The following is a 17,915-nucleotide window of genomic DNA, read 5'->3' as shown; positions in this document are numbered from 1 at the left end:
GGCAGAACCGACCAAGCCACCTGACACGGAGAAGCAGACCAGATCCACAAAGCTTTCCCAGGAAATCCATCTGCGCGGACTTGGGAGACAGGACGCGAAGCGAGCGCCGGCCTCCCAGGCAGGAGGAGCAGGTGCGCTCCGTGGCCGATGGGGGTGCGGTGGGGCGACCCCGGGTACCGGCAGGTGAAGGGCCCGGCTGGGCACTCAGAGGTCCCGTCTCTGCCAGCAGCCCCTTGTGTCCCCTCTGCCAGGTGCCTCCCCAGCCAGGGCCCGCTCTAGAAGCACCGGCCCGCGGTCCACACACGGGGGGAGGCATTTGCTGGTTCTCACTGCGGTTCACTTTAATTACGTGTGTCGTAAAACGACCACCCACGGCCGAGACAACGCTGCTGAGAGAGTCTCATGGTTCCTGTAGGGAACATTCATAACCGAAGTGTGTTTTCCCCAAGGAGTTCCACTATCATCTGATTTAATTTTTAATTTTTACATTTTAATCAAAAATAGATCAAATGGTGGTGGTCTCTCCGGGGACATCCTTCAGACGGAAGCCGGCCACGCTCTTCTTAAATCCGTAAAGCCGCCGTGCCCACGTGAGCCACAGAGCCCGCGGCCCGCCGCCCCTGCCTGCCCGGGGCCGGGCGCGTTTCCGGAGGTGCCGGGCCCCACGCAGCCCCTCCTGCTCCCGCCCTTCTCGTGGGCTTGAAACTACGGCCCCGAGTGGCACCGCGTGTGGCCTGAGGTCTCCCGGAGAGGCGGTTCCCTCTCCCAGGGCGGGGGGGTCCCCTTAGCTCTGCAGGGGCGGGGCAGGTGGGCCGTGCGAGTCAGCGCTCGGTGCGTGCGTGCTCTGCCCTCGGAACAACAGGCACCACGGCCTCCCGACCGCAAGGACAGGGCTGCGCGTCCTGACCCGGGTGCCTGACAGAGGACGGCCGCTGGCTTGTCGCCACGGGACGCCGCCACCTGCCCAGCCACCCGCTGAGATCCGGGTGGGCCCCAGAAGCCAGTGCGTGCACCCACGGCTTCTCTGGGGGACAAGGCGGGGAGGGGGCCGTGGTGTCGTCCTGAGGATCAGGAGCCGCCGCAGCGGTGTGCCGGGGGGTTCCTGCCCGCGCCCAAGGGCTCACCACTGCGGTCTGCCACCGTTGTCACTACCGCACATGGGGCAGAGGCAGGCCGCTCTCACGCCTCCCGTGTCAGCTCAGGATTTCTGAGGGCCTGTCAAGGCTCGAAGGGCCTGGGTGCGTGGCAGGGAGCAGCCAGGCCTGGGGGAAACCCGGGGTCTCCAGCAGCCCGGCCCTTCCAGAGACGGCCTTCGTGCCCCAGCAGGGCCCACAGCTCCGCAACCTATGGTCTTCCTCAAGGACATGATCTCCCCTCACGGAGCAACCCCACGGCAAAGCCAGCAGACCCCCGTGAAGCTGGGGGAAAGGTAGAGGGAGCGAGAGACGCGCACTTTCTCTAACTCCTGTCCCTACATCAGCTGAGACCGCGGACCCAGGGCCCACCTCAGCCTCGCTCCTGGACCCATGCCGTCATGCTTTTATATTACAACACCATGGCCTTGGCCTCTGGTGCCACAAGTCAGGGATGTTCCCCACCTCCCGTCAGTGTCACTTATGTAAAAATCCCCCGGAAGTATTTTTTCTGATTTAGCTCGAGGGAAATAGAGCAAGAAAAACAAACAAAGAACAAGTATGCTTCTTTGTTCCCAGCCATCAGGTATCACCCGTCCTTGTGGTTGCCTTAGAAGCCAGAGGAATCCGTGCTCAAGGCCGGTGGCTGGCTTTCTGGTCCCACCGGCTCCCCTCCGGTGCAACACGATTTGTAGGACAGTGGGGCTAGGTAAGGGCTGGAATGGCCGTGCCCCCTCCCTAGCCCCGCCAGCCAGTGGCCCCAGTGGCAGGAGGTCCAGAGGGTGGGAGCTCCCTTTCCCCCACGCCGGCGCTGTCTTTGCTGCTTGCTTCATCCGCACGTGCGCCCCCCTCCAGGCCGGCAGTGACCCCGCACTTGGTGTGCGACACAGCAGGCAGGTCCACATCTCTCCCTGTCGGGGTCAGGGACCCTGCCTGGGGACCTGCTTTTCCCCAGCTTCTGGAAGCATCTCAGGGCAGGGAACCTGCAGAAGGACCCAGGCTTACACTCCAACCAAAAACCAAAGAGTTTCTTTTTTTTTTTCTTTCTTTTCTTTCGTTTTTTTTTTTTTTTTTTAAAAAGATTTATCCCTCCATTTGTTATGTATTTATGCATCCGCTGATTTATCTCAATATCCGTTGAGAGAGAGAGAGGGTGCGCACGCGGTCTGGGGAGGGGCGGAGGGAGAGAGAGCCTCTCAGGCAGACTCCAAGAGGGGCCCCATGCAGGGTCCAATCTCACAACCCCAAGATCGTGACCCGAACTGAAACCAAGAGTCAGGCACTAGCCAGTGGGGCCTCTCGGCCGCCCCAAAGACAGCTCCTGACTTAGCAGCCGACCCTGGTTGTTTGGGTCTTTTGCAGCCAGAGTGACAAGTCCTTCTTGGGCCACATGAGGGACGTGCCCCTTCCAGTTCTGGGGACAGCATTCCCCCGGCCGGGCTGAATCTGAGTTTTTCAACTTTGAGGACTTGGCTCAGGAGCAGTGCTGAGGAAGAGGCAAGCACAGCAGCACTCAGACAGGGGCTGACGTGGTCAGATTAGGGGTGAAGTGAGTTCTGATCTCACAGCAAGTGTTCTTTCTTCCTTGGCCCGCTGGGCTGTCACCCAGGAGAGGGTCACCCAGACACCAGGGACACAGCTCAGGGCGCAGTGCAGGACCAGGCGGCGGGTGGTGGACTCGGAGCTGGGAAAGATGGACCCTCGGGAGCTGTGGGCATAGGGCCCAGGAGCAGGAAGGGGACCTCAGTGGCCCCCCAGCCCCTTGGCACACGCACCCGCCTCACAGAGCCCAGCTGGCCAAGCACACGGCAGGCCTCGTGGTGGCTGGAGCTCCGGAGGCTCTCAAAGGTCAATAAAATCAGTTCAAGCTGACCCTGTGGATGTGCCCCAAACCCGTCTGGGTGCGAGGGAGCTCTGCCCAGCTCCGGGCCCCTCCCCGCGACAATCCTCTCTGCGTCCCATGCAAGCCCGGGACAACCCTTGCTCGGCTTCGCCCCTGGGTTTTACGACCCACTTCCTCATCTCCAGAATGGATGATGGCACCTGCCTTAGTGCCCCGGTGGGGAACGGAGCTACCAGCCCCTCATGCAGGGTGTTGAGGAAGAGGCCCTGTGTAGACGGGGCCGGGGCCGTCACAGGCTGACGGCTGAGTCGGTGTGACTGGATACAGGACAACGGCACGGTGACCTTGTCATCATCCTTGAAACACTGAAGTCTTCACCCACAGAATGAAGTCAAACTACAGAAAAGAAAAATGCAATCCTAGGAAAGCTTTATAACATGCTTTAAAGACACTTGAAAATCCACACATGACATCGTCCATCTCAAATAACACAGGGGACATCGGAATTAAGTTCCAAAAAGCCACCAAAGAAACAGGAGTTAGCATCCAGGTTTCATTTTAAAAATCATTCTGAGAGATTGTTCTCGGCATAGAGAGCATGAGGCAAGCAGAACCGCGCGGGCACCGCCGGGGGCTTCGGAGCCCCTCAGCTGGGGCCATCCCTGCTTCCAGCACCGACCTGCCCCGTGGCCTCAGCCAGGCACCTGCCCTCCCTGTCTCCAGAGCAGATGACCCTTCCTGTCTCGGGGGACCATGTGGGGACTCCCCAAGCTGCTCTGCTCAAAGCACCCAGGACGCGCATGGACAGAGCCAGGCGCGGCTGTCCCCGCAGACCCTGGGCTGTGCTACGAAGCCAACGTGCCCCTTATTCCACGTTAGTTTCTGAGGGAACATCTTAAATACAAAAAGACAAAAGAAAAATACAGATGCATGCTCTCACACACATGCATGCTCTCCCCAGAATTAAGTGTGAGTCCTGGGTCATATTGTGTTAGACTTTTAAACTAGTTAGTGACAGCAGCAGCAGATGTTCCTGCAGTCACCAGTGCTGGTCCCTGCAGCCCACCCTCTCTTTGCCTGGCCGCCAGCATCCTTCCCACCCTGCAAAATGTGCTCTGCCCTGAACTCTGGCCAGGTCCGCTGGGAGGGAGCCCGAAGGAGGAGCACCTGTGCCAGGAAGCGTGGATGGGCCCCTTAAGAGGAAGGAGCAGGATGGGAGAAGCAGGGGCAAGGCAGCTTCAGGAGACGTCTGATCAAGCAGGGGCCGATCCCCCTCGGAGCGGTCCGAGCACCTGCAGCTGAGGGAGCAGGGGCCCGTGGACCCCACACAGGCCAGTCGGTGGCTCTGAGCCCCGGTGGGAGGCAAGAGTACCAGCCACAGCCCCCGGACCTTCTGGGCATCCCCAGGTCAGGCAGCCCAAGGCGACCACACCCCAGAGGAAGCCACCAGGAACCCGAGCCCCAGGCCTGGCCTCGGGTCTGCACGGTCCCATCAGGCCGGCATCATCCCAGATACCCCCGCCTATGCCCATGTTACAAGCATTCTTACAAGAATACAGGGCTGACGTAGGAGTTTAGACCAGGACACTGTCAGAGGAGCCCAACAGTGTCCTAGATAAATTAAGTAACAGACGAGCGTTTGGAAATCTTGCATTGACTTTGAGGAAAGAACACATGTCCTTAGAACGTTTCCCAAGCATGTCTGCTTAAAATGCCGTTCGGGTGTTGGTGGAGATCGCTTGTGCAATAAACATTTCTCACCTTCCAAATTCCACATCGAACAATCTCGTGATTTATATAAATTGTGCCAAAATGTCATTTTTTGTTACGACCCAAAGGTTCTCGGACGGGCACAGAGTAAGACAGCTTGTCGATACCGCTCAGCTGCTGTGGGACTTATGGAGTCTGTGGAGGCCACAACTGCTGTTCTTGGGGTTTTGCGGAACACTGGGTCAGAACTTCCAGGTCTAGCCTCTATGTCCAGGGAGGTGTTTCCCAGAATGAGACCTGGAGCCCGCAGGGGCCTGGTGGGAGCGTTTCCCCTCGTGTGGGGACTTCGCTGTGGGACGTAGGTGATCAGCTGTGGGAATCTGCAGTCTGGGCGGGGTGGCCGCTGGTGTGGGCATCTCTGCAGCCTGAACTCTGGGAGCACAGGTCTTGAGCGCATCCATCACTTATCTGGACGTCAGCGAGACCATGCTGTAAGGGGAACGGTCTGCGGAGATAAAGGGTCTCTGTGAGAAGTGCCCCCTGCTCTGTTGTCGGGGTGCATCCCTAACCTCAGGAAGAAGCTGCTGACCATGGGGAGTGTGAGAAAACCCTCCAGCAGTGACCACGGAACAGAGGACCCTCTGGGAGCAGCCGTGTCTGGACCCAAAGGGAAAGACCGAGCGCGAGCAGAACCCTCCCTCCAGAGTGCTGCTGTAGCGACACGCGGGGTTTGGGTTTGGGTTTGGGTTTGGGGTTTTTTTTGGTTGTTGTTGTGATAAGAATGCTTAACATGAGCTCTAGCGTCTCCGATGTCCAAGTGCACAATTCGTACTATGGGCTGTGGTTTCTGCCTTCACAGCCGAGCTCCCCAGCGTAACGGTCTCGCAGCTGGAGCTGTTCCCGCTGAGCCGCAGGTCCTCCGCGCCTGCGCCCGCTTGTCCTTTGCTTCTCCGAGCCTCCTGTGGACGCGGAATGACGCAGCATTCGTCCTTCAGTGATTGGCACACGTCACTCAGCAAAATGTCTTCCAGGCTCTTCCCTGTCGTCGGGTAATGCTGGATCTCCTCCTTTTCAGGCTGAATCGTACTCCATCGGGTGTGTGTGCTCCTTTCTCACCCACGAATGTGTGGTCGGACACTCGGACTGTTTCCAAGTCTGGCTCCTGCGAGTCGTGCTGTGATGAGTGTGGGAGAGCCAACCGCACTTCGAGATCTGACTTCAGCTCCTTCGGGCGCATACCCAGGAGTGGAGCTGCCGGATCATACGGCAGCTCAATTTTTAACTTTTTGAGAAACCTCTGTACCGTTTTCCATAGCAGCTGTACTAGTTCGTGTGCCCACCAGCAGCACACGAGGGCTCCTGTGGCCCCAGGGCCTCGCCAGCACTCAGTGTCTTTCGGTTCTTACGAGCGGCCACCCCCTAGCTATGAAGTGAGATCTCATCGTGCTTTGGGTTTGCATTTCCCTGGTGGTGAGTGATCTAGGGCGTCTTCTCATGTGTCTGCTGAAGGCAATCCCCCACCGACTTCCGAATATATTACAAAGCCACAGTCACCAAAAAAAGTATGCCCTGGCATGCACACAGGCATGTAGACCTGTGGGGCAGAACAGAGAGCCAGGAACAAACACATCACGGTCAAGGGGCCTTCACCGGCAGCGCGGAGAACACACAGCAGGGAAGTGTCTTCAACAAATGGTGTTGGGGGGACAGGAGCCCAGGATCGGAAGAATGAAATTGCAGGCCTCGCTTACACCACACACAAAAACGCGTGGCACATGGACCAAAATCCCAAACGTAAGGTCTGAAATGCAAACTTGCGGAGGAGAATGTGGGGAAAGCATCCTGACACTGACTCCGGCAATGACGTCACGTGGCAGGGGCAGGATGCCACGCGCACCGGCGACGGGAGCAAACGTGACCCCACGCGGCTTCTGCCCAGCAGAGAAAGGCCCGGCAAAGCGGAAAGGCTTCCTGCAGGCTGTCTGGAAAGGCCGGCACCCCGACCGTCGGACAGGAGGAGAACTCCGAAGGTAAGTCAGGAGCTCCTGTCCTTCCCTCGACAGCATGAAGCTGAGAACTCGGTTTGCAAAGGGGCCGAGGTCAGGACAGACTCGTGTCGGAAGGAGACCGCTAACAGCCACGGGTCGTTTTTCACAATCGGCAGCTTTCAGGGACTGGAAAATCTCACTGAGGTGAGATTTCTTTTGCTAATTCAAATGAATTATTAGGAGGCTTGTAAAGAATGTTTAAAAACTAAGAGATGTAGATCATGACCGAGCTGGCTGTGCTGAACCATGACTAAGACGGACCAGAGAGATCACTTTCACCGAAATATACATTTGTGGTTGATGGTTCCGTCTTTTCCCGTAATGGACTCTTTCTTTTAAAGGTCATAACTAAATGTGATCTAAGTTTGTATTTGTGTAACTATTGTCACATAAATGAATTTAGATGTCACTCACCAACCTTGTGTGTCCTGAATTTCGGCTAAAAAGTCACCGTGTGTTTATAAATGCACAATGAGCCTTGAGTGACCCAAGCAACCCATTCCGAGTGCTGCTCCCCGTGCCTCCAACGCTCCCAGAGTCTCCTGCCCACCGGGAGGCTGCAGGTGGGACCGCTGTCCCCAGCAGGATGGGAGGGCACCCAGGGAACCACACGGACATGGTTCCACAGCCGCAGCGACCCCGTGGGGAGCATTCCCCACAGGCGTGTCCCCTGAGGCAGCCCACAGACTAGCCGTGCCTCCGTGAGATAGTTGGCTCAAGATACCGTGGAGAGCAGGGTGGTCGGACAGAAGCCGCAGCTGAGTCCGGGGGGGGGGCGGGAAGCGCAAACCCACACTCTGCATTCTGCCCCCGTCGGTCAGCGAGGGACCCAGTCACCTGCCACCTCCAGCCAGGGAGCGTGCACACGGCCACCATGTGCCCCGTGTCCTGGCTGCTCAGAAACAGCTCAGTGAGGGACGCCTGGGTGGCTCAGTTGGTTAAGCAGCTGCCTTCGGCTCAGGTCATGATCCCAGAGTCCCAGGATCGAGTCCCACATCGGGCTCCTTGCTCCGCAGGGAGCCTGCTTCTCCGTCTGACTCTGCCTTCCACTCTGTCTGCCTGTGCTCGCTCTCGCTCGCTCTCTCTGACAAATAAATAAATAAAATCTTTGAAAAAAAAAAAAAAGAAACAGTTCAGTGAACCCAACCCACTTACCACCCTGGCTCCAAGGGACATCCAGCCAGCTGTCCATGGCAGGGACTGGAAACGGGGCGGCAGGGGCTCGGTTTGGGAACAGATGCTGCCCAGCCCTGTCCAGCGCTCTGCGAGAGGGCATTCCTGCTGAGGTCTTGAGACAGGCAGTCACTCTATTTTACGTAATCTCTGGGTCCGGGGGGCGTCTAAGAGGAAACGATATCAGGCGTCTGAGGAAGACCCCTAGCAGAAAGGTACCATGAGGCTCAGCGCTCCAGACGGGCCCGCTTTGTCCTGCTTCATTTTGTCAGCCGGGCCATCCCACATGTGACGGACAGACAGGCCCCAGACCCACACACGTGGCTGCCGCCTGCGGCCTTCCCCTGCGACATGGCCGGTCTGGTCGTCCCTGGGTCACTGCCCAGCGCTCTGCCATCCAGCTGCCCCCCACCCCCACCCCTAACTCCAGTGGGGGCCCAGGAGCGCCAACCACCCCTGCAGGACGGCCCAGCATGGCCGGGAGGAGTGGAGCTCATCGAGACCCATCAGGGCCGTGTGCCCCCCAACACGGGGTCGAAGCCGCACCCCCAATGCAGGCCGTCTATCTGCCCATCGCACCAAAGGTGGGGGTGCTTGTCTGAGTCCCCAGATTATCCGGGGTTTCCCGTGGCTGGAGGAAGGGGACGTGGAGAATGAGTGACAAGGTCTGGGCCAGCCACAAAGGTCCTGTTTTCTCCCTGCCTCAGTGACTCAGGGATGCCAATTCTCAGAACGGGGGCGGCATCTACGGGAGCTTACTGAAAGGCCGACTTCAGGGACCCTCCCAGACCAAGTGTCTGCATGTTAACAAGGTTAACAAGACCCCCAGCCCTGGGCCCCACCCACGGGCGGCCTGAGGAGCATGGTCTGCACGGGCAGGCACTGGGGTCCGAGAAGCCCCCTTTGGACAGGCTCTGTCCTCATTAGTACAGTGAGGATAATTACTCCATCAAAGGGTTTTAGATTGCAGAGACGATCATCCAGCACATGACCTACAGTGTCACTAAGTACAGAGTAGCTTCCTTCTCGCTACATTTTGGGAGGGAAATGCACTATTCCGTTGCAAACAGCAGTATTCCGAGAAACGATCTGCTAAAACAGTTATGATCAGAACATCTAACGGAAAAGAGACAGCTAGGACTGAGCTTCAAGTACGGGACCTGTACTAGCGAAACAAGAGCCAAAAGCAGAAAGAAAAGGAAGGCCCTAGATACATAAAACGTGTTTATGTGGCAAAATACCCCATGTCTCTGGGCAGTAGGTCCCAGTCCTGGAAATCTGCTCATCCTGCAACTAATCAGTAAATTCAGCCGCAATCCAACTGCCGTCTTCTGCGGCTTTTATTTCTGAGACCCGATGAGGTGATTCTGAGGTGGATGTGGATGAAAAAGCGAGAAAAGCCGGGAGCCGGGAGCCGGGAGCCGGGAGCGCCCTGACGGACAGCGGGAGCGCCCTGACGGACAGCGGGAGCCGCAGAAATCGGCCGCCCGCGTGAGGACACGTACGCGCCTGGGCCTGGCTTCTCACTTTCTGTGTGCGCTGTGTTTTAGTGAAAAAGCTACATGCATGCATGCATCCCCATCACACACACACACGTGCGCACACACACGCATGCACATGCACACACACGAACGCACACTCATGAACACACACGCACACGCACACACGCACGCAGAGCTCCAGCCACCAGACGAGAAAGCCAGATCAAAGAATGGAAGAGAAAGCACTTTTCTCAAAATTTTACTCTTTTTTTTAAAGGTCATAACTAAATGTGATTAAGTTTGCATTTGTGTAACCATCGTCACATAAGTGCATTTAGATGTCAGGGTAGAAATGGAATTTACAGTCAGTGGAGAAAATGTGGTTGGAGTAACTGCTAGTATCTGGGAAGAAATCGAGTTAGATGTATCACCCTTTGCCCCTCAAAATTGTTTAGCCAGAGCCAGGTTTTAGATGTTAAGAATGAAATAAGAATCATGCAAATTTGTAGATGCATAATTACATGTCAATTCATATGCGGTACAGAATTTGGGAGAAAGGAAGGCCTTTCCTGAGTGATTCTCAACCTAGAACCAGAGAAGAAGAGGCTGACAGACAGGGCAGGAAAGCCCTACGCGCGGCTAAGGGGACCATAAGCACCACTGAGAAGAAAGTGAAAAATCATAAAGTGGCTCTCTGCTCTGTGGGGAGCCTGCTTCCTCCTCTCTGCCTACTTGTGATCTCTGTCTATCAAAAACAAACAAACAAACAAACAAACAAAAAACCAACATTTAGAACTAGGCCTCAAATCCATACTTAGTACAGAAAAAATTTAAAACTAGATACATCGATGAAAATGAAAAACGACCATGAAGTTCCCCAGTCCCACCCTGATGGTAGCATGCGTGACGCTGTAAAACTTTCCCCGTAAAGTAAACTCCCAGAGACCTGTGCTTCGATGTTGACATCATGCGCGTCTTCCTGTCCGTGAGTGTGTACGGGGTCCTCTCCTTGAGTGGCTGCACATTGTCCCCTTGAGCGGAAGTGCCCCGGGGCCTCTGTCTCGTCCCTCTGGGATGTGTAGGTTCTTCTCAGTCCTTCATTCGCTCACTGTTCACTCATCTGCTCGCTGTTACAGCGATTGCTGGGTAACCATCCTTACACCTTTTCATAAAGTTTTCCAACTGTTTTCATAAGAGAACATCTACACGTTGAATCGGTGGGCCAGAGGGTCCGGTCTGGTTTTCTGCCCTCTCAAAGTTCCTTCCAAGAGCCCCCACCCCCCCCTTCACCAATGCTAGGTAGAGCCTACTCGCTTCTTTTTCTAAACTTGGGACATGATGAACACACCCGAAGCTGGCAGAAGAAACAGTTCAAGGGACTCCTTCAAGTGCCGTTCATCTCCGGCAGTGCCCAGCCTGTGGCCGGCTCTGGCCGCCCACCCACTCCGTGCACTGGACGCAGGTCCCAGACGTCATGTCAGTTCACCTGGAATTACTTCCATGGGACCCTCCCAGAGACGTTTAAAAAGCCACCACCAGGATGTGATTGTTACTCCTCAAACAACATTTACAATAATTCCTTCTGCTAAGAAATCTGTAGTTTCTGGTTAAATTTCTGCATGTCTTATCAATGTCATATGTGATTGATTTTGTTTTGTTTTTTATGACTTGTCTGAATCAGGATCCAAGTAAGGCCCGCATATCCGGCGGGCTGATGAGCTCTATCTCTACAGATTGAGGGCATCCCTTACTTCCCTCCCTTGGACTGTATTTTCAAAAAGCGAATTTCTTCGTAGAGTTTGTGTTAAGATTTTGCTAATCATGTCTCTATTGTGTTTTACCTACGCCTCTGACCTCTGCATTCCCTGTGAATTGGTAGTGATTGGAAAACTTGATCAGATTCGATTTTTGTGTTTTGGCAGAAGTTGTTTTGACTCTTGCGCCTCTGATCTTTGCTGCTGACTTTGTTCCGTTCATCGGTGTTTGCGTTTCTGCTACATTCACCGGCCGTGTGCGCATCTTTCATGAACTTCCATCTTCGCCCATCTTTCTTTTGGGACCTTTATCTTTTTCTTAATTATTTTTAAGACTTCTTTATATATTAAGGCTAATAAGCCTGTTTTTCTGTTACAAATATTTTCTCCACTTTTTTTTTTAAAGATTTTATTTATTTATTTGACAGACAGAGATCACAAGTAGACAGAGAGGCAGGCAGAGAGAGAGGAGAAAGCACGCTCCCCGTCAAGCAGAGAGCCCGATGCAGGGGCTCCATCCCAGGACCCTGAGATCATGACCTGAGCCGAAGGCAGCGGCTTAACCCACTGAGCCACCCAGGCGCCCCTAATTTTAAATGTTTAAGAAAAAAACTTGTAAGTGAACTATATATTAAAAGGAGGCAAAACATTTTGAACGATGTTAATGCCTCTTCCTTAACCACTTAACCGCATTTTTGGGTTTTCTGAAACGAGAGTTTTAGAATTTGTGGGTTTTGAAGCCACCAGAAACTCACTTTGTGAAACGACACACGAACAGTCCGGGAGGGCGGGCTCAAGGCCAAACCGAAAACCGAGCTGCTGGCCCTGCGCAGACAAACCGCTCGTCCGCTTCCTCAGCTGACGAGGCGGCTCTATCCCTTCTCTTCCGACAACAGAACACAGACGGGCGCTGGGGTGCTCAGTCGGGTGAGCATCTGCCTTCAGCTCGGGTCGTGTGCCCGGGGTCCTGGGATCAAGCCCCGCATTGGGCTCCCCGCTTTGGCCTGCCACTCGCACTCGCACTCCCTTTCTCAAATCTTTTTTCAAAAACGAGAACACAGATGAAGCACTTTAAGGCAAGAGCCCTTCTGTGGGCCTCACGGGTGGGGTGTGAGGTCTGACCTGTTCGCCGACGTGCTCGGGTCCCGCGGTGCTGACAGACTCACGTGGCCGGGAGGGGTGGCTGCCGTGGGAGGCGTGTGGCCGCCCCGGGCACTCTTCCAGCGAATCCCAGCAGGACACGCGGGCCTCGAGTCGGCCACGCCGGGCATCCTGGCCTGGCCCTCACCACGGAAGACAGAAAAGACATCCCCGCGCTTACCTTCCGACTTCATAAACAACCGCTTCTGACAAGACGGCAGACCTGGTGTCGGCGCCACAGAGCGGTGGGCGGCGCGCTCTGGGAGGGGGTCCCCCCCACTTCCCTAGGCCACGCTTCCCTGCAGCGAGCGGCCCCGGCCACAGCTCGGCAGTCCACACCGGCCCCCAGCCACGCCCTGTGCCCGTGGCGCCTGCCTCCCCGGCTCCGCGTCCCCCGTTCTTCTCCAGGGAACAAGCATTGCTCTCCTGACCCTGAACACAGCCAGACGGGCGTCACCTGCGCGCGGCTCTCCCTTGTGGCCTCCAAGGGCAGCGCCTGAGGAGGCTGACTGGGCGGGACAGGCCCAGAGCCGAGGGGTTGGCCGCAGGCCGGGGCAGGGGAGGCCCGGCTGGGGTGGGCCCTGAGATGGGGACCCCACGGCCGTCTGGCCTGTGACCCGGCCTGAGTGGACGAGACGCGCGGAGGAGACACCGAGGCCGTGCGTCACACGCACTCGCGGACACGGTGTCCGGGTGGGAACCGGAGGGATTCGTCAGGAAACTGCCGGGTCCGGCCTCACCCCCACCTTTGTCCCTGCTGCTGCGGCTCGAACTTCCGTGTCCTTTTGCTCTGCGGAGGAGTGTCTGCTTTGGGGTTTGAGGGGCTGCACGGTGGAGCTCGGTGGCAGTCCCCGAGCGGTCCCCGAGGTCGTCTGTGCACGCCTGTGTCTCAGGCTCCCCGCAAGGCCTGTGCGCCGTCCCCCCCTTGTGCAGATGGGAGGGGGACAAGGCTCCAAGACGCTGGTGGCCGGCTCACGCAGCACGCCGCCGCGGGGGACGTGAGCCCCGCACCCCGTGTGCCCGGCTCTCCGCGGGGGCTTTCCAGGCGGGAGGAAGATGCACGGGGCTTATTCGCTACAGAAAAGCTTTTCATTCCCTAAGTAGCCGGGGCGACGTGTGTGCTGCGGCCCTCACCACAGGGACCGAGTCTGGGTGTGGCCGCCCCCTCTCCCCGCGAGGCCAGGGCAGAGGCACGAGCTCACCCCAGAAGAAGCGCTGTGAACCTCAGAACTCCAGAACGCCCGCTGTTTCTCGGAGAACGAAGACGTGTCTCCTTTTGAAGAGAGGGGCCCGTGACAGCTGTCGCACAGCACCCATTCAGGGCCACGAGTCCCAGCCACGCCGCTCGGGGCCTCGGCTGTGCTGGCGGGGATGGCCGGCTTGGCTCAGCAGACCGTGCCCTGACCCGCGGCCAAGTGCCCACAGACCGCCCAAGACGCTGGGGGCGGAAAAGTCTCCTCTGCCTCCTGCAACACGGCAGTGTGCCCTGCGGTTCCGGATGACCCACGGCCGGCTGGCACTGCGCCGGCTTCCTCCGCACACGGGTCTTCTCCGGCCCGTCCGCGCCACGGGAACCCCCTCCACGACCACAAGCCGTGGCCATGCGTGGACTGGCTCTTCAGACCACCAGTGCAGGGGGGTGGCCGCTGGCGGAGAACATGGCCCTGGGGATGACACAAGGACAACAGAGGGCGTGCGGGGGCTCTGGGAGGGTAAAGGGCCTCGGAGCAGTCCCATGACCCAGTGGTCTCCGGGCGACCTTGCCTGTAGGTACCAGGACATCTCAGGAAGCCTTCAGACCCGGGGAGAAGGCCGCCAGTCTCCACAGTCAGACAATGCACAGAAAACCCAAGAGAAATGAGAAATTTCCATTTTAATATAAAAGAGGCTCTGTGTCTGATAACTTCATTTGGGGAATTACACAGAACAGACTGGATACCCGCATTCACTGAAATTTAGTGTAAGATTATAGAGCATTTTAAATATAAAAATAAGACTTTTAATTACAAAAGAGTACCCGAGCAGCCCCGGATCCATCCACCTAACGACGGGAAAGTGTGAAAGCAGGGCCACATCCGGATACCGTTCCAGAGGCCACACGGTCCTCAAACCTCACAGGAAATTTGACACTGACACTTTTTTTTAAAACTTTTAAACGAGGCAAACGATTTCCTCGTCAAGAAAGAGACAGACATCTGAAAGGTGCGGCGGGGATGCCGGGCTGAAGACTCCTCTGAGGCGACAGGGTCCTCCTGACTCGCGCGGCAGGCGGTGGGACCTCCCGCCCAGGGCACGCGGGCTGCGGTGGGACGGGTGGGCACCCAGTCCATGCTGAGGGCGACCCTCGTTGGCACACAGACAGAACCTTCCAGCTGGCACTCCTACTGGCTCTCGGTGTGGTTAAGATGTCCCTACAATGATACAAAAACACACGGTGGGAACGGATTCACCGCGGCTGTCACCCCCGCGCAGAGCTGCACCTAAAATGACAGGCCGTCACTTGGGAAGAACGTTTTATTTCCGAGGTAAATACACGTTTACAGACTACACATAATGTATAATAAAGAAGATATTTAAAGCACTTCCTACAGTGCTTGTTACATAGGAAGTTCTCAATAAACATTATTTTTCTTCTCCCCTATAGTGCTATGAGGGGAAAAAGAGTGAAAATAAAATTTATATATTCATAAAGTAGAATTTTTAAAAATTATGTTGTCTATATATCGAGTAGGGGTCCAACACAAAGGCGCTGTGGCGGGGACCAGGCTCTGGACGCACCCCAGGTTCGTAACAGTCCAGGGCCCCTGCCCACCTCGCCTGACGCCCCCACCTTCACCCGCAGGAGGAAACGGGAGGACCCGACGGCCCGGGGCAGACAGGCGGCCCCGCACTGAGCCCCTGTGAAATGACCGGTCCTGCCCAGCATCTAGGAGCCTTTGTCCCACTTGGGCACGATCCCAGCAGAGAGCAGCGTGAATCCGTGGCCCAGCGGCAGGAGCCGGCAGGGGTCCTGCTCTGTAAGACCACGTCATGATGCCAGTGGGCTCCCCGGGCTGGCGGAGGCCAGGAAGGGTGGGTGGGGCCGGAAAGCCTGCTCCATGACCGTGTCCACTTCCGAGAAGGGGGTGCTGCTCTGAGCCATGGGCACCCAGCCCGAGAGACCTGGCACTGGCGAACAGTCGGGGAGGTGGGACCCAGGCTCGTGAGCTCCTGTGTCACAGACATGGCTCATCCAGTGGCTCGGAATGGGATGGTTTGGAGGCCACTGATTCTACCTGAGGGGGCGGGTCTGGAAGGCTTTACACAGGAGAGGTATCTTGAGTGGACCAAAAAGACACACTGGAATCCTACAAGGTGGGAGAGAGCCTCCCAGGCAATGAGAACAAGAGGTCAGAATGTTCTAGAACCAGAGAAGCCATCGGGGACGACGGAAGCCACGTTCAGGGCACACACAGGCAGGGATCTGGATGCAGGCTGCACCCAGATTGTGAAGGCAGGAGCTGAATTTACTCAACAGGCCGGTGTTCCCAGCACAGGAAGACTGGCTGGTCAGGAGGGGACTGCACAAGGCCACCACCGTCTTCACCACTGCCGCCAACAGCGCCACCAGCACCACCAGTGCAGCGCTCGGAAACCAAACTTTCTTTTCAAGAAGGTCTTCACTGAGTCGTCTCCAACTAGCCCCCGTCCCCACCCTCCCCGTGCAATGGGGTCTTGCTGGAGGCAGAACGGACCAGACGGTAACAGCTACACAGACAGAGCCACGTCAGCATCAACACTGAGCCCCAGGGTCAAGCACAGAAGAACCCGCAGAAACTGCTCCTTAAAGCCTGTCGCCCAGCTCTTGCCAGGTTCCCGCGTCACTCTAGTCACTCTTCTCAGCGTCTTCCAGTCTGTCACCGTCCATCTTGCAGTGCAGAACCACAGTGACACCACAAACCGGAGCCTGTCTGTCCCTGACCAAGTGGTCAGGCATGCGGTCCCCGGACCTCGCAGTGCCCGTGGTGCATGCCAGCCCCCTGGGGCGCATGTGACGGCGGGGTCTGGGCGCTGACTGCGTGTCCGACTCCACAGGAGCGAGGAGAGTCGTGCCCGTAGGCCTGCGCTCGCTGACGATGCCGGTGCCTGAGCAGGCCTGAAACGTCATCTTGTAAGAAACCGTGGGAACATGTCACTTTTGATAAAATACACTTCCAACAATTTTCCACCAAAGAAAGATGGTTTTTTTTTTAAGACTTCATTTATCCACTTGATAGACAGAGATCACAAGTAGGCAGAGAGGTGGAGTTGGGTGCTCGTGCTGGGGAAGGAGATCTAGGGCTGAACCTGGGCTGAGGCTCGTGCTGGGCGCAGGTCCCCCAGCCCGAGCGGGCGACTCACAACACGCACATCCCAGATGTATGAGGATGGGGAGCACCGCGGAGGACTGTTGAGCTGGGGACAAGCCGGGCACGCGGAGGAATGTGCATTCTGGAAAAGCCTCGAGTTTACAACAAAAAACCACACAAGCCGCACGCCCAGCTTCCGTGGACTTCGGAAGTGGGCACGAGGGCAGGCTGTCCGAACTCGTGAGCGGCCGCTCTCCCCCAGAACCGTCCCAGCGCGGACCCATGCGTCCGGGCTCTGGCGGAGGGGCGTCCGGGGCGCGGAGAGGACGCCGCCGCGGTCTCCAGCAGGCGCCCCTGTGAGGAGCCCGAGCACTTTAATGAACCCACTCACCCGGGGCTGCTACTGTCTTCTAAATTTTAAGATTTTTCGTTTTACCCCTTTTGACCGCTCTCACCCTCGACGTTTGGCAGCCCACGCGTCGCTCTCAGTCTCTACACGCTGCTTTTCTTCTCCAAAGACTCCACGCGTAGTGGGAGTCTTCTTCTGACTTCTCTCGCTCAGCACAAAGCCCCTGAGGTTCACCCACGTTGAGGATTCACCCACGTGTTGCAAACGGCAGGACGCCATCCTTTGTTTATGGCCGAGGAACGCTCCGCTGTGCGTACACGCGGCTTCTCTAGCCGCTCACGCGCCCTGCGTTCGAAGGATCGTCTTACATCCGACAGGCAGGAGGGCTGTGTCCCGGCACTGCCCCTGCAGCTGCTCTTGGGTTTCTGGGTAGGTAAGGACAGCGGCTGGAAATGACAGTTTATTTTCTCCTGTCCGATTCCTACACTACTGCTTCTTTTCGGTTGTCTTTATGCGCCAAAAGTCAGAGCATCATCCCTCCCCGGGCAGTCAGGCACCCGGCCCACGAGCGGACTCAGCGCGCTGAACAGAAGTGAGACGGCCGGCGAACCTGTGCTCCTCTCTGTCAACACAAATGCTTCCACGAAGGGGGACAAGCCCCAAACTCCCCAGGATAAACACTTCTGTTTCTGGTTTGCTGAGTTTTATTCTGCGTGAAATTGGGGATAACTAGATGCCGTTTCTGCATGGACCAGATGATCATTTGGGTTTTTCCTCCTTTGGTCCAGTAGCCACTTTCTAACGTGAACTCACCCACCTGTTACTTCACAGAGGATTTCTGCTGACCTATAAAGGCACCTGCGATGGTAGCTTTTGGGTTATCTTTCACAACTCATCTCAATCCCATTATTACTGGTCCGTTCCTGGTCTCTTCTGGAGTCAGTCTGGGCGACCGC

At 56.7% G+C, this 17,915-nt stretch overlaps 1 protein-coding gene across 7 annotated transcripts in view; it reads right to left on the bottom strand.

Annotated features, from left to right (window-relative positions):
* Window positions 1-17,915, bottom strand: part of CUNH10orf143 (chromosome unknown C10orf143 homolog) — a 55,941-nt gene that overhangs the window by 2,022 nt on the left and 36,004 nt on the right. For 6 of the 7 annotated variants that reach the window (XR_006603131.1, XR_006603132.1, XM_045068506.1 and 3 more), the window contains one exon: window positions 14,138-14,693. The exons of the other annotated variant lie outside the window; for it this stretch is intronic. Coding sequence is in view for 4 of the 6 variants with exons in the window: in XM_045068506.1 (XP_044924441.1) it covers window positions 14,664-14,693 (30 nt within the window). In the remaining 2 variants the exon portion in view is untranslated. Of the gene's footprint in view, window positions 1-14,137; window positions 14,694-17,915 lie in introns of those variants that run through there. 7 annotated transcript variants of the gene reach the window in all.

The sequence above is a fragment of the Mustela putorius genome, unplaced genomic scaffold (genome assembly GCF_011764305.1).
Source record: "Mustela putorius furo isolate JIRA1106 unplaced genomic scaffold, ASM1176430v1.1 tig00003909_pilon_pilon_pilon, whole genome shotgun sequence".
NCBI classification, from domain to species: Eukaryota; Metazoa; Chordata; class Mammalia; order Carnivora; family Mustelidae; genus Mustela; species Mustela putorius.
Note: the sequence above shows the minus strand (reverse complement) of the source record. Positions and strands in the feature narration are given on the sequence as shown.